At 38.7% G+C, this 15056-nt stretch overlaps 1 protein-coding gene across 3 annotated transcripts in view; it reads right to left on the minus strand.

The window, feature by feature from the left end:
• Positions 1 to 15056, minus strand: part of SSH2 (slingshot protein phosphatase 2) — a 248776-nt gene that overhangs the window by 23252 nt on the left and 210468 nt on the right. For all 3 annotated transcript variants that reach the window (XM_045984075.1, XM_045984077.1, XM_045984076.1), the window contains 3 exons: positions 12551 to 12644; positions 12285 to 12413; positions 2500 to 2546 (listed from right to left, as the gene is read on the minus strand). In XM_045984075.1, the coding sequence (XP_045840031.1) occupies positions 2500 to 2546; positions 12285 to 12413; positions 12551 to 12644 (270 nt within the window). The remainder of the gene's footprint in view (positions 1 to 2499; positions 2547 to 12284; positions 12414 to 12550; positions 12645 to 15056) is intronic.

The raw sequence follows: 15056 nt of genomic DNA on the forward strand, positions 1-15056 counted from the left end.
ACTTTTGTATCAACATGGATGGGACTGAGGAGATTATACTGAGTGAAATAAGTCAAGCAGAGAGAGTCAATTATCATATGGGTTCACTTATTTGTGGAACATAAAGAATAACATGGAGGACATTGGAAGAAGGAGAGGAGAAGTGAGTTGGGGGAAATCGGATGGGGAGACAAACCAGGAGAGACTGTGGACTCTGAGAAACAAACGGAGGGTTTTGGAGGGGAGAGGGGTTGGGGATGGGTGAGCCTGGTGGTGGGCATTAAGGAGGGCACGTATTGCATGGGGCACTGGGTGTGGTACATAAACAATGAATCTTGGAACACTGAAAAAATAAAATAAAATTTAAAAAATTAGCACTCCTTGAAACTTCTTTGACATCCCTATATAGAGTGGCACTTTACTTGGGGTTCTGAAGTTAGTAGATTGGGTGAAAATGGCCTTATTGCCAAAATTAGACCTGAAAATCCCTTAAATCGTCCAAAAGGGGCAGTATACATGTTTTCTAACTGTAATTCTTAATCCACAAGATTTTAAGAACCAGTGAATTTATGAAACAAGATTTAAGTAGATGTCTGACCATCTACCTATACTGTCTTTTAAGACAAATACATCTGTGTTTTATAATTAAGCATTATAAATAGTAAATGAGATGAACAGGTATCATCATCTCCAGCAGGGGGTTGTGTTATAAGTCAAAGTGTGTATGTGGACGATGTAATTTCAATACATTTGGCAAGCACCGGCTGTATCAAAGCTCAGATTTCATGTTAAACACTGTACCTACATGCTAGTTTCTGGCAAGTCACGGTCTATTTTTCTATCTGTCCCTTCACATTTACTGAGTACCCTCTCGGTATAAAGCTTTGAGCTAAGTAGAGATATGTTTTACACAAAACCAAGATACAGTCTCTATTTTCAAGGACTCTGGACTCAATCCTTATCAATTTAAAGTTTCCAAGTTCTATTTATTTTCATATCTTAAATTAAGTAACCAGACTCCCCACTTCTCCCCACCCCAAGAACTCTTTTTATAAGTCTCTGGCTTAAGTCTTGTTCCAGGTTCATTTTAGCAATTATGACATACCTTTCTTTTGAAGGAAAAGTAGGGAGTATGCAACTAATTACGCTCAAGATAACCAGAAGGATGGCTTATAGCTGGGAAAACAGGCGGCCAGCAACCAGCCATCTCTACTTCTAGGTGTCAATAGGTCTTATCGCTGGGCACAACTAAGAGTTAGCATGGCCAAGTTCAATGAAAAATTTGGGCATTAGCTAAGAAGTCAAAAGGGAAGCGGTATGGCAGCTTTTTGCTTGCTGAACGTTGATGGTGGTCTCAATAGCTACAATCAAACTCAATAACCATGCTGCTTAGGGGCACATTTCTTTTCTTTCTTGTTTTTTTTTAATTTTATTTTTATTTATTTGACAGAGAGAGAGATCACAAGTAGGCAGAGAGGCAGGCAGAGAGAGAGGAGGAAGCAGGCTCCCTGCGGAGCAGAGAGCCCGATGCGGGGCTCCATCCCAGGACCCTAAGATCATGACCTGAGCCGAAGGCAGCGGCTTAATCCACTGAGCCACCCAGGCGCCCCTAGGGGCAAATTTCTTACTACAAAGTAGGTATTCTTGTTCAATTTCAGAAGCTTGTCCATTTTACATTTATAACCTACTTAGATTTCAAGCACCTTACTAAAAAAGGATGCAGACTGAGTCTTATTTTTCTTTGGATCCCTAGTATCTAGCATTGTACCTGGCCCAAGAAGATGGTCAGTAAATGTTGAGGGAATAGCTGTGAACCCAACACATGCAGATCTGTGTACTCTTACATGGAACTAGGAACCAAAGGCAAAACTGTGGAGGCAGTAAAAAGATCAGCAGTTGCCAGGGGTGGGGGTGGGAATAAATGGACAGAACAGAGGATTTTTAACACAGTGAAAATACTCTGTATGATACCATAATGATGGATGCATGATACTACACATTTGTCCAAAGCCACAGAATGTACAATACCGACAGTGAACTGTAATGTAAAATGGACTTTGCATGACTACGACGGGCGTTATCAGTGTAGGGTCATCAGTTGTAACAAATGCACCACTCTGGCAGGGCCGGTGGTAATGGGGGTGGCTATGCATGTGTGGGGGCAGAGGTATATGGGAAATCTCTGTACCTTCTGCTCAATTTTACTGTGCACCTTAAATTGTTCTAAAAACAAACAAAAGTAACCAATAACTACATTTGTTTTAAAGAGCAGGAAAGGCATGCACATTTATTTTTGGAAAGCCTTTCCTCTGAAACAGTGCTCTTTCTGGGAGATGTTGTGTGGGGGAGGATAAAACAGTGGGAGAATGGCCACTTAACTTTTTATTAGATTACACCTGATTAGAATCAAATGGAAGCAACTCGTAGGCTTAAAGTTGCTCACTGACACCTACTTGACAGGAAAAAGTAAGAACAGTGATTTATATCAGGGGGCTAAAAGCAATTGCTATGTGAGCTTACCCTCGGTTCTGTAAATCCTCTAGATTAGAGGCATTCCATTCTGAGCCCTGTGGAAAAACAACAACAACAGAAAACAAGGTTAGGGAGTATTAGCAAATGAACAAAATACAATACTCGAAAAGGAGTCCTATAAGGGAAGAAGCAGAACCAACAACAACTATCATGGTTCCCTTCTAGGTCCGGTACTTTATACATGACCACATTTAGTTTTCACAAATGACAGGGCAAAAAAGTGAGCTTCATTTTTACAGATCAGAAAACCAACCCTCATACAATTCAAATAATTTCTGCTCAAGATCACATGCTGGAAAGGTGTCTCCCCCAGGTTATGTGCTCTCTCCCAAATAAACAAATAAAAATCTAAAAAAAAAAAAAAAAAAAATCATACTTTGCATTTAGTTGTCATGTCTCTTTCTTTCTTTCTCTCTTTTTAAAGATTTTATTTATTTATTTGACAGAGATTACAAGTAGGCAGAGAGACAGGCAGAGAGAGAGGGGGAAGCAGGCTCCCCACCGAGCTGAGAGCCCATGGGCTTGATCCCAGGACCTTGGGACCATGACCTGAGCCAAAAGCAGAGGCTATAACCCACTGAGCCACCCAGGCGCCCCGTCATGTCTCTTTCTCATTCAATCTGGTCTTAGTTTACTCCAACTTTATTTATTTTGGTTTTTATGATATTGACATTTTTGTAGACTACAGGTTTGTAATCTTGGAGAACTCTTCACAATCTGGATTTGTCTGATTTGTTTCCTAAAAATTAGATTCAGATCAAAATTCTTGTCAAGAATAATACAACGTTGGTATTGTGTATTTCCTATTGCATCAAATCTTGAGGCACATAACGTCCGTTTGTCTCACTATTTGTCAGACTGAACCTGAATTCTTGGTAGGTACCTCTGTATCTGCCACATCCCACTACTGTACTATAAAGGTTTCTTTATAATTAATTAGTAATCTTTAGATATTCGTGATCTTTAAAGTCAGGTGAATATCCTGTTTCACAAAAATCTTTTACCCTATGGTTTTAGCACTAACTGCTGAGCTTGTCTAAAAAATTTATCTTACTGGACATTGACAAAATGGTGGTTTTCTAATTCTATTATTCCTTCTGCACGGGAGCTGTCATTCTTCTTTGTAAAAGAGAGTTTCACCTAGTCATTCCTTCCACTCTGAATGCCACTATGAGTTCTTGAATTCTTTTTGTATTTAGAATGTTATACAACCCATCACCATTTTTTCCCCTGACACTCTAATTGTCCCGAATTTGATCAGTGGGAATTCTCTTCAAGCAAGCAAGCTCTTTTTGATATGACCCTGCTAGTTTCTGAGTATTTCCTTGCTTTCTGGTATAAGAAGTTGTTCCAGATTTACTTTGTGAGTGGAATTAGTGATTTCTCCAAGGAGCCCTGGTTTCTTTTAGCAAAGAATGGTATTTTGCAACAAAAACCTGGACATTAATTAGATATGCTCATAAATATTGGGTGTTACTGCTTCTAAATTTCAGTGGACAGATAAGGAAATATTTTTTAAAAAATATTGAATTTATAGGAGTACCAGATGGCTCAGTCAGTTGAGCACCCAGTTCTTGGTCTCAGCTCAGTTCTTGACCTCAGCGTCACGAGTTTGAGACCCCCTTGGGCTCCACGCTAGGTGTGTAGCCTACTTAAAAAAAAAATTGAGGGCACCCAGGTGGCTCAGTTGGTTAAGCAACTGCCTTCAGCTCAGGTCATGATCCCGGAGTCCTGGGATCAAGTCCTGCATCAGGCTCTTAGCTCCATGGGGAGTCTGCTTCTCCCTCTGACCTCCTTACTCATGCTCTCTCTCAAATAAATGAATAAAATTTTTTAAAAAATTGAATTTATGCTGGTACCTCCAATTCAAAGTGAACACCACAAGGTTCAGGTTCTCCCTTTCTTTCTTGCCCCTTTGTCATCATTTTTATCTATTTCACAGTGATAACCTTGGTTTCCAACAACTCATTAACTCTATTTACAAAATAACTTCAACATTACTACACCAATCATAGCCAAATGCAAATCTATTAAGTTCAAATTTTCTTTGCAGTTCTTTTCTCTTCCTATGAAGAGGTTCAATCAGAATATTATGCTCAAAATTTATGTGAATTAATTTCCTTCTTTTTAAAATAACTATTTTAATTTTAAAATAATTTTAAAAAAGGATTTTATTTATTTACTTGAGAGAGGGCAAGAGCGAGAGACAGGACAGACGGAGAGAGAGGAGCACACTCCTCACTTGAGCAGGGAGCCCCACGCGGAGGACCCAGGACCGAGAAATTATGACCTGTGGGGAAATCAAGACACTTAACCTACTGAGCCACCCAGGCACCCCAAATTCATTTCCTTCTGTGAAATTATCCATTTGCTATATATTTGGGTTCACTTGCTCCTGTTTGCATTCAACTTTAGGGTGTGTTTTTTCCATCTGATTTTGAATATGTAAAACTTTCATAAGACTGAAAGTCAAAAGTTTATTAAAAAGTAAACTTGAAGTCTCACTCAGTTCACTTCAATCTCTTTAATCTCCAAGGGTAACCATTTTCATTAGTTTCTGGCTTATTCTACCTATGTTCTATTTTGAAAACAACAACAACAACAATAACAACAACAAATATATCCTTATTACCACTTCTTACTTACATAAAAGTAGTATACTACGTATACTTTTGTTCTTCACTTGCTTCACTTTACAATTGTCCTCGGAACCACTCCATTATCACAGTTCACAGAGATCTTCCCTATTCTTTCTTACACTTATATAACACTTCATTGGATAGTGATAGAATAGTTTATTCAATTAGTCTCCTACGAATGTTGTTTCATATTTGTGGAAGTGAGGTTGCTGGGTCAAGGGCCAATGCATAGTTTTGTTAGACATTGATAAATTCCCCTCCATAGAGGCTGAAACAATTCTGCATTCCCACCAACAATGTATGAGAGTGTCACTTTCCCCACAGCTTCGCCAACAAAATGTGTGGTTAAGCTTCTGAATTTCTGCCAATCTGATAGGTATGAAATATATGTCAGTGTAATTTCAATTTGCATTTCTCTTAAAAGTAAAAGTGAACAACTTTTCATTGCTTCAGGTCCATTTTCTTTTTCCACTTTAAAAAAAAATTTTATTTATTTATTTGACAGAGACAGTGAGAGAGGAAACACAAGCAGGAGGAGTGGGAGAGGGAGAAGCAGGCCTTCTGCTGAGCAGGGAGCCCGATGCAGGGCCCGATCCCAGGACCCCGGGATCATGACCTGAGCCGAAGGCAGACGCTTAACAACTGAGCCACCCAGGCGCCCCTCAGGTCCATTTTCTATCTTTTGACTAACTGTTCATCTCTTTTGAAAAAGCAAACATTTAAAAGTAGGAATTTATCTATTTTAGAATTATGCATTAAATGGAATTTAGTATTAGAAGACGCAGGTTCAAGTCCCAACTTTCCACACTGCTGTGGGGCACTGGGCAAATTGCTTAACCTCTCTGTCTTTGCTCTCCTTATCTGTAAAATGGACACTCCTCCCTATATATATAGGGAGGAGTCCTATATACCTAAATGGGTACCTTCTCAAATTACAAATAGGAAGTTTTTCTGATCCTTTCAGCCATGTGAGAATACAAAGAAGTCTATGACCCAGAATATGGTCCTCACCTGACCATGCAGGCACCCTGATCTCAGCTTTTAGCCTACAGAACTATGAGAAATAAGTTTGTTTATAAGTCCCCATCCCAGCCCCCAACCCCCGACCAAAAAAAAAAAAAAAAAATCCAGTTTCTCCCATATTAAAGCGCAAAAACCTTCTTTCCATCCTGAATTCTCTTCTAGATATTCTTTCTAGACATTTCTTCTAGACATTTCTTCCCTTCCCTTCCTAAGTTTCATAGAAATAAAATCTATTACTTCCTCTGATTTCTCATTTCCCATACATCTCAACTTACAGCACTGTGATTTCTGCCCTCATCACTCTTGCTAGTGTTACTAATGACCACTTCTAATTATCTAATCCGGGGGTCTTCCATGGCTTATCCCCTGGCCTTCCATGAATATCTGTCTGATATGGTTCATTACTCTCTCCTTATAGAAACAGATCAGATTGGAAAAATATCTAGCCTCACGCCGGGCATAAAAAAAAGAGTCAACAAATGTTTATTGAATGAATGATCAAATAAGATCAGTAAATGAAGCACTCTGAAAACTGTAAATATTACGTAAGCATTATCATCACAAGACAAGTGATACGTTACTTAATTTGGCTGTTGAACTGAGAGATACACATCAAGGATGCTGTGAAGTTCCATTCAGGAAAAGGACAGTAACTGATGGACAACTGATCTTTTCTACAGACCTGAGCTCAGCTGAGTTGCTTTCAAAAAAAATATGGGAGGTTCTGAAGACTCTGTGCTTACTAACCTTTGAAAACAAGCTGCCACACCAAAGAAAGAGGTAAGAACTGTAAAGAACTTCAAGGAGACAGAAGCCAAGCAATAAGGGTTGAGAGGCTAACTTGTAGCCAGGGAAATGTGACCACTTCACCTCTTAATTTAGAAGTCTAAATCCTCTGTGGAACTTTGTCCAGCTAGATGGAAATAACCCTTACATGATGGGAAAAGTCCATGGTTTTCATCTACCTGTCCAGAGAAAATTCGACCTGACAATCTGAAATGGCGCATATCCAGAAACAAAATAAAAGCTTTGGCTACTGACTCAGTGAAGTCCGTATAACATGACTTGGACTGTGCTTGGGTTCAACCTGAAAGGAGGAACTGCAGTCAACATGGTGTAATTACTTTTCTGCCCTCAATATAAATACTATGCATATTAGCCCCCTGGAGCCCTCCAAAGACTCTTTTTCCCCCCCTCTCTCCATGCTTCTCAGGCTTACAATGACACAATTCCATGGGGTTTTCACTATGTTCTATATAATTATGCAAAGCACATTCAAATCTTACTAAAGTGTAAAATGAAATCTTGGGACTATAATACATTAAGTAAGTTCATTTCCATCTTTCACTCTGGTTCCCTTAACACTGTGCCATAGCCCAGAGGCCCAAGTGACTAATTTCTTTCTTTCTTTTTAAAATTTTTTAAGGAGGCTCCACGCCCAATGTGGAGCTTGAACTCATGACCCTGAGATGCAGAGTCGCATGCTCTACTGACAGAGCCAGTTAGGCACCCCTAAATGACTAATTTCTTTTCAAATATTATCCTTAGAAATAGCCTTGTGAGGATCCAAATGTTCCAAGCAAAAGAGAAGACAGCATATTCATAGCAAGTAAGAAGGACTGTATTCAGGTTCTGCTAGGATCAATATAACTTGATATAATCTCCAAGGACTGGTGCATTGTCCAAATCTTCTTCAACTTACCATACCTACAGCCTCAATACTGTGAGTCACATTATGAAGGCAACCAGGTATAAGAGCTCTATTAATTTTTCCTTCTGAGAAAAGTTCATGCTACACATCTCCAGCTGATGGACAAAATCACGAATAATTAAAACAGGCCATTTGATTTAAGTCTCATCTATTCACATATCCTTTGTTTCTCTGCACCTACAGAAGTAACTACCAATTTGAGGCTTAATTTTTCTTTGAAAGGGAAACACTATTCTGTAATGTAAAAATATGAAAAAAGATGACCATCAGCAATAAAAATCGACTCGTTTTTAATTCATGAACAAAATTACTGGTTATGTCCAATATTCCCGTGTTTCCCTTGTTCAACTAAGAAAGCTGCCTGCCTTTTAGCAAAGGGTCTCTGTTCACATTTGGCTTTTTCTCAGCCACACTGGACAACCTCCAGGAGAACTGTGATATTGAGACTTGGTTGGGCAAAGGCTTCCAGCTCAGAGAAGTGGTACACTCTTAAGAGTGTGGAAGAACTTCTTCTGGAAATACCCTGGCTTCCAACCAATCATTCCTCTCTTCTTGCTGCGGATTTTCTTTAAACTATGCTTTATACTTTTCTTCTCCATACCAGCTGGACACCTTTTTAAATAAACATCTCTGTGCACTGCACTGCAGAGCTGAGCATTCTTCTAAAGGGAGGGGAAAAATCCTGCTGCCTCCCTTCACACAATCTGCTTGCACTCCAGGCATGGCAGCTACACACAAGATGAAATGACTTTGCAGAAAATTAACACCACTGCTTGCAGCTTGGACAAGACCTCTTTTTCCGTGTCAATTGCTAGGAAAGCCAGCAGAGCAGACTCACGGGGGAAGAGATAGGGGTTTGGATATAGGATATGGTGGTGCAAACAAAGGGGGAAGCCATTGATGAAGAAGGGTTCATGCACTCACTTTGTGGGATAAGAGTTAAATTTCAGAATTCTCCAGTTTGCAAGTTTTTCCCAAATAAGAAAAATATTCACAATGGAAAGAACATATCCATTCTCTAAAAAAGAGAATTATATCTGAAGCGGAGCAGGATTTCCCTTTTTCAAAAATATAGAGGCACATGTTAAAAAAGTAAAACTGGAATATTATATAACAAAAGGTATCACTGTTTATCTCTTTTGCTGACGATTAAATGTTTAAATGTTACCATCTTTTGAAACTAAGCTTTCTACAATGAACATTAATTATTATTTTTTTTATAAGAAGGTTTTTTGGTTTTTTTTTTTGTTTTTTAAAGATTTTATTTATTTATTTGAGAGAGTGAGAGAGCATAAGCAGGGAGAAGGTTAGAGGGAGAAGCAGACTTCCTGTGGAGCAGGAAGCCCGATGTGGGACTCGATCCCGGGACTCCGGGATCATGACCTGAGCCGAAGGCAGTTGCTTAACCAACTGAGCCACCCAGGCTCCCAAACATGAATTATTTTTGTAATAAATACCCCAACACAGAAGAATATGCCAAGAATCATGCTAAGTGAAATAGGTCAGAGAAAGAAAAATACCGTATCATTTCACTTATAGGTGAAATATAAAAAATCAACAAGCGGGATGCCTGGGTGGCTCGGTTGGTTAAGCAGCTGCCTTCGGTTCAGGTCATGATCCCAGTGTCTTGGGATCGAGTCCCACATCGGGCTCCTTGCTCAGCAGGGAGCCTGCTTCTCCCTCTGCCTCTGCCTGCCACTCTGTCTGCCAGTGCTTGCTCACTCTCTCTCCCTCTCTGACAAATAAATAAATAAAATCTTAAAAAAAAAAAAAATCAACAAGTAAAACCTGACTCTATACAGAGAAAAAATTGGTGGCTGCCAGAGGAAAACTAGGTGGGGGCGATTAAGAGTTATAAGCTTCCAGTCATAAAATTAATAAATCACAGAGATGGAAGCATACAGGATAGGGAATATTGTCAATAACGTTGTGATAACATTGTATGGTGACAGATGGTGACTAACTTACTGTGGTGAGCACTGAGTAATGTATAAAACTTTTGAATCGTTATGCTGCACACCTAGAACAAATATAATATTGTATGTTAATTACGCTTCAATCAAAAAATAAATAGGGGGGCGCCTGGGTGGCTCAGTGGATTAAGCCGCTGCCTTCGGCTCAGGTCATGATCTCAGGGTCCTGGGATCGAGCCCCGCATCAGGCTCTCTGCTCCACGGGGAGCCTGCTTCCTCCTCTCTCTCTGCCTGCCTCTCTGCCTACTTGTGATCTCTCTCTCTGTCAAATAAATAAATAAAATCTTTAAAAAAAAAAAATAAATAGAAAGGAATGGACCTCATGTAGCTCACTAAAAAATTAAACTGTTTAAGCTTTCTATAATGAACATGAATTATTTTTGTAATAAGCAAAAAAGCCAAGACAGAAGACTATGCCAACAATTATGAAATATTAGGATGAATATACTGGTACAAATACTCAAATGAATTTGTAGTTGATTAGAGACTAATACAGGGAGAAGCAGATGGTTTTTTCTGCTAAGAGTACCACTAAAATTTCTATATATGTTCTAAATTATATCATTTCAGGAGGAAGGAAGAAGGTAATTCTTGAGGGGGGTGGTACCAGAGACACGGGGAAGTAAGCCCAAAATTAAACAGGTTGAACAGTCTGACAGTAACTGTATTTAATATTCATCATGTCCACATCCTTTCTGGTGTTAAAATACAAGCTAATGCAAAAGTGACTTCCGAGTTTACAGCTCTGATCATTTTCTAACATGAGCTATTTTTGGCTACAGGCACTTGTCCTTCATAAAAATTAGTCATGTTACACAGACACAGTTGGGGGCAGGGTCCATTTGAATGAGTGACTCATAAGTTTTCTATAGATAACACAAAAAATTCGTTCCAACAATACACCAGCAGGGAATACATGAACCCTTGTGGAGGTAGATGCAAAAGACAATGAAGCCAAGTGCTTTACAAATGGAAAGGTCAATGATAGTTTTGCATTATGATCTACACCCAGAAACAGCAACACACATTCGTCAAGTTAAAGTAATGGAAAAAAAGTTCCCTTTCCAGCTCACAACTTTTCATGAGTAATTTCATAGCTATACAGCCCTATGAATCACTGTGCCAGTACACATACTCGAGACTGTCAGAAAGTTAATTCAGGGCACAAGCCTTCAATGGCATAAAATCTGACTGCATGGTGATACAAACTCTTGAATATTCAGGGGTAAGATGATCCAATTTAGTCAGTTCCTGTGTATTTATTCCTCTTGTTTCCTGTTTCTCAGCTTCTTATCATTTCACAAATGTCCTCACCAGAGAAAGGGAAGAGAAATTCAAACCAATCAATTTATTTCCTTGTTAGCATTTTTGGTCAAAGTGTGTGGGAAGTGGATGCAAAACAAAGTTCTGACATTCCTACTGATTTTAATTATCCTTTTTAACCTTATTCCCACTACCATGTACAGATGGAAACTAAAACTCTTTAATGTTTGGGAGGAAAATGGGATTTTAGAAGCTTTCCTAATCCATTAGTTAGAAAGGTGTCCTTGGGCTAATTTCAGGTCACTGAATGTTCGGAAACCATGAAGAACAATTTTAAGTCACTGAAATTTTAGCAAACACAAAAATATTTGGGGGACTCAAAATGTAGCTATAAAGTTCCAAATGTTTAAAAGTCCAATAGTCTCTCAGTCATAAGTAGTTCCTACCTGCTCTACTCAAATATATAAGACTTTAGGCAAATTTGGCAAATCTCAAAGAGTGACCTCAAAGTATCATTCTATTTGTTTACACTGTATAAAACTATTGCGGGGGTGCCTGGGTGGCTCAGTGGGTTAAGCCTTTGCCTTCTGCTTGGGTCATGATCTCAGGGTCCTGGAATCAAGCTCTGCATTGAGCTCTCCACTCAGCAGGGAGCCTGCTTCCTCCTCTCTTTCTACCTGCCTCTGCCTACTTGTAATTCCTGTCTGTCAAATAAATAAATAAAATCTTAAAAAAAAAAAAAAAACTATTGTGAACTGGTCTGTTTTTGACTTTTGACTGTCATGAAGAACAGATGAGATATTTAACAATCCATGGTGAGGGGGAAGGGCCTGATTTGTAGCATTTGCCTACTTCCTTGGTGTAAACTTTCCCACTAGTCAATTTTAATCTACCAGCTTGACATCACCAAATGAGGAATTGGGAAGATATGAGCAGAAGCACACCATTAGCTAACATTTCCACCATATAATACATGTGAATAACCTAAGAACACAGAGAACAGTTAAATGCAGTAAAAAACTAGGAAGTGATGAGATCTGAATACTTACTACCTTTGTTTTTAAGTTATATTTTATTTTAAATGTACTAAAATTTAACAATTGCTCCTCCAGAGCTGGTATGGACTAGATTCGGCACAGCACTGTGAGTGGCTCTAAGACTTACCAAGAATACGTGCTCAAATATCTGGGTAGGGCTATCCATTTGACCAAGGATCACTATCATTTCATTATCTATAAATTCCTTGAATTCTCGTAAGTTGCACACCATTTGCATTTCCAACTCAGTTCGTATCTGAAACAAGGAGGACACGTTTTTACTAATCTCTGAAAAGTATCTCTGTGCTTTCAATCACTCACGATTTCTAACCCCATATCTACTGTTATTCCCCACTCCTAGCCTTGGACCAAGGAGAACTCAAGGTCTCTTACCTCTTTGGATGTGATATTCTCCAAATCCTTCTGCATCATTATCTCCCTTAATTTGGTTTTAATTAATCTTTCTGTTCGCTCACGTTCAGTTGGTCTGAGGAGAGAAACAGTGATTTTTCTTAGGCAGGAATTTGACTAGGTTAATGAATGTGCCATTTGATTATGCTTCCAAATTGGCAGACTTCCCTCTATTACCCTCAAACATTTATATTCTGGGGGCATGGCAAAAAAAAAGTAAAAGAAAAAGAAAAAGAAAAAGAAAAAAATACTTAAAAAGTTTCTCCTCACAATGCATAGAATGTAAATGTGTAGAAATTATTACTTGAAGAGGATGTACATGTCTAAAAGCCTTTAAATATATCCACATGCATCTATGAAGGAATAAAGGCAAAAAGCTATACTGTGTATACCACTTTAATGCAGAATCACAGCCATACTGTTTCATCAAGTACCCCTGACTACCACTCATGGAGCTAGAATACCAAGCTGAGTAGAACAGTGGTATGACCCACTGATGGAACTGGGTCTTCAGTAGCTTAATATACCACCGAATGCTGACCATTCATTACTATCGTTCTAGGAGATAGGAAAGACAAAAGAATGATTTCTGCCTTCTTCATTGAGGCAAATTCACTCCAAAATGGATTTTTAAGGATTAACTACCCAGAGTACTTTCATCTAAAATGTGTTTCTTTTCATAAAAGCTCTCATAACATTTCTGTGAAACTGTTGTCCCCATTTTACAGATAAAGGAAATAAACAGCTGAAAGGTTAAATGACATGCCAAAGATCACATACACTGGCAGGAGAACCAGCATTCTCAGCCCAGCCTAACACTCTACCTGCAGGATTATGTTGCTTCCCTTAATCTTCTGACTCTTAAAAATAAAATTACCCTTGGAACTTTAATAGAAATTAAACTACAAAGTTGCCTCTCCAATTACTAGAAAGGTATTGGTTCATTGTAACTGGATGCTTCTCTCTAAAAGCACTATTTCATATTATGCAGAATGTGAGTGAGGCTGACAAAAAGGACTTTTTGTCTCATCTTTCCCTCTTACCTACTCCAGAAAGGTATCTGCTCTGCACCTCCTTATTTGGAGATGGAAATGGACTAAGCCCCAGGCATTCTGCCTGCCCTTGCTGCCTACCGCCTTATCACTGGCTGCAAAAATAGCTTTGGTAATCTCCAAAGATGGCTGCTCTGACCTCACAACCTTGGGGCTCCCCACCACTTGGGCTCATAGTTTCTCATGAGCCCTGCAGAATACAGATAATGCCTGTGCCTTTTCCCTGTCAAGGCATCCCTGTCTTGACAGGATTATAATTCTTAATCATGCTCCTCACCATTTTTCCTAGACATAGCTAATGATAGAAAGTGACACATATCGGTCTTCCAATAAAAAAAACACTGATAGAAACAAATTTTACCACCCATGTGCATGAGTTAGATTCCCTAGTTAGTAATCTTTCTCTTAATCTTTCACAATACTTCTCTGGGACAGAGTGGTTTGGGAGCAGACACACCTGGGTTTTAATCACAGTCCTGCTACTACCCAGTGGTATGACCCTGAACAAATTTCTTCCCTTCTCTGAGTGGGTTTCCCTTTCTATAAAATTAGGATAAAAATCACATTGCCTCATAATAATCATACCTGCCTCATGAGGTTCTTATGAGGATTAAATGAGGTACCATGTATGAAATGCTTGACATAATATTTGACATACACTGGAGGCACTATACACGTATGTTCCCTTCTTCCCCTTCCTTGTATTTCAAAATACAAACTTTATTTGCAGTAGAGTACTTAAATCCATTTTGGCACACATTTTCCCTGTATGCTCAGCATTGTTTTTTAGGCTTTTCTAGTCAATTTAGGGCGGAGGAGGGAATGGAAAAAACATTACAATACAAATACACTTTCTTGCTTGATTTCACTAGACAAAAATCTGGAAAATATGTAAAAACACAAAGAAAAACAAAATCACTGAAAATCCCTGCATAAGAGATGATCATTTTATGATATTATTATTTTATGATAATGTTATAATATTATGACCTACAGCTTTTCAGTTTTTCTGTGACAGACATTTGGTTAGTAAATGTATCTTAAAATCCGGGTTATATGGTACAATACTAAGAGGTAACATTTAATGAGCTTCTACTATGTGCCAGGGACTACTCTTTACATCACTCTTTTTGCTTGGGGATAGAAACAGATTATAGCCAATTTCCTTTCCTTTTTTTTCTTTCTGATGTAATATCCAAAGTTTCTTTAACAAAATCATGAGAAATGAAAAGAAGGGTTTTCTCTGTCTCATGTAAATCTGGTTTAGAATGTCCATTTTTGAGCCAGATGAGACATCCATTTCTTTAATACCCATCAACCAGCTATAAAGCATGAACTCAGTAACATTTCCCAAGATTCTGAAAGCCAGATTAATCCTTATCTTTAACTGTGGGATCTTCAAAGGACTAGGGCTAATGAAAAGGGGGTCCTAGCAT

This window comes from Meles meles, chromosome 18 (assembly GCF_922984935.1).
Source record: "Meles meles chromosome 18, mMelMel3.1 paternal haplotype, whole genome shotgun sequence".
In the NCBI taxonomy this organism is placed as follows: Eukaryota; Metazoa; Chordata; class Mammalia; order Carnivora; family Mustelidae; genus Meles; species Meles meles.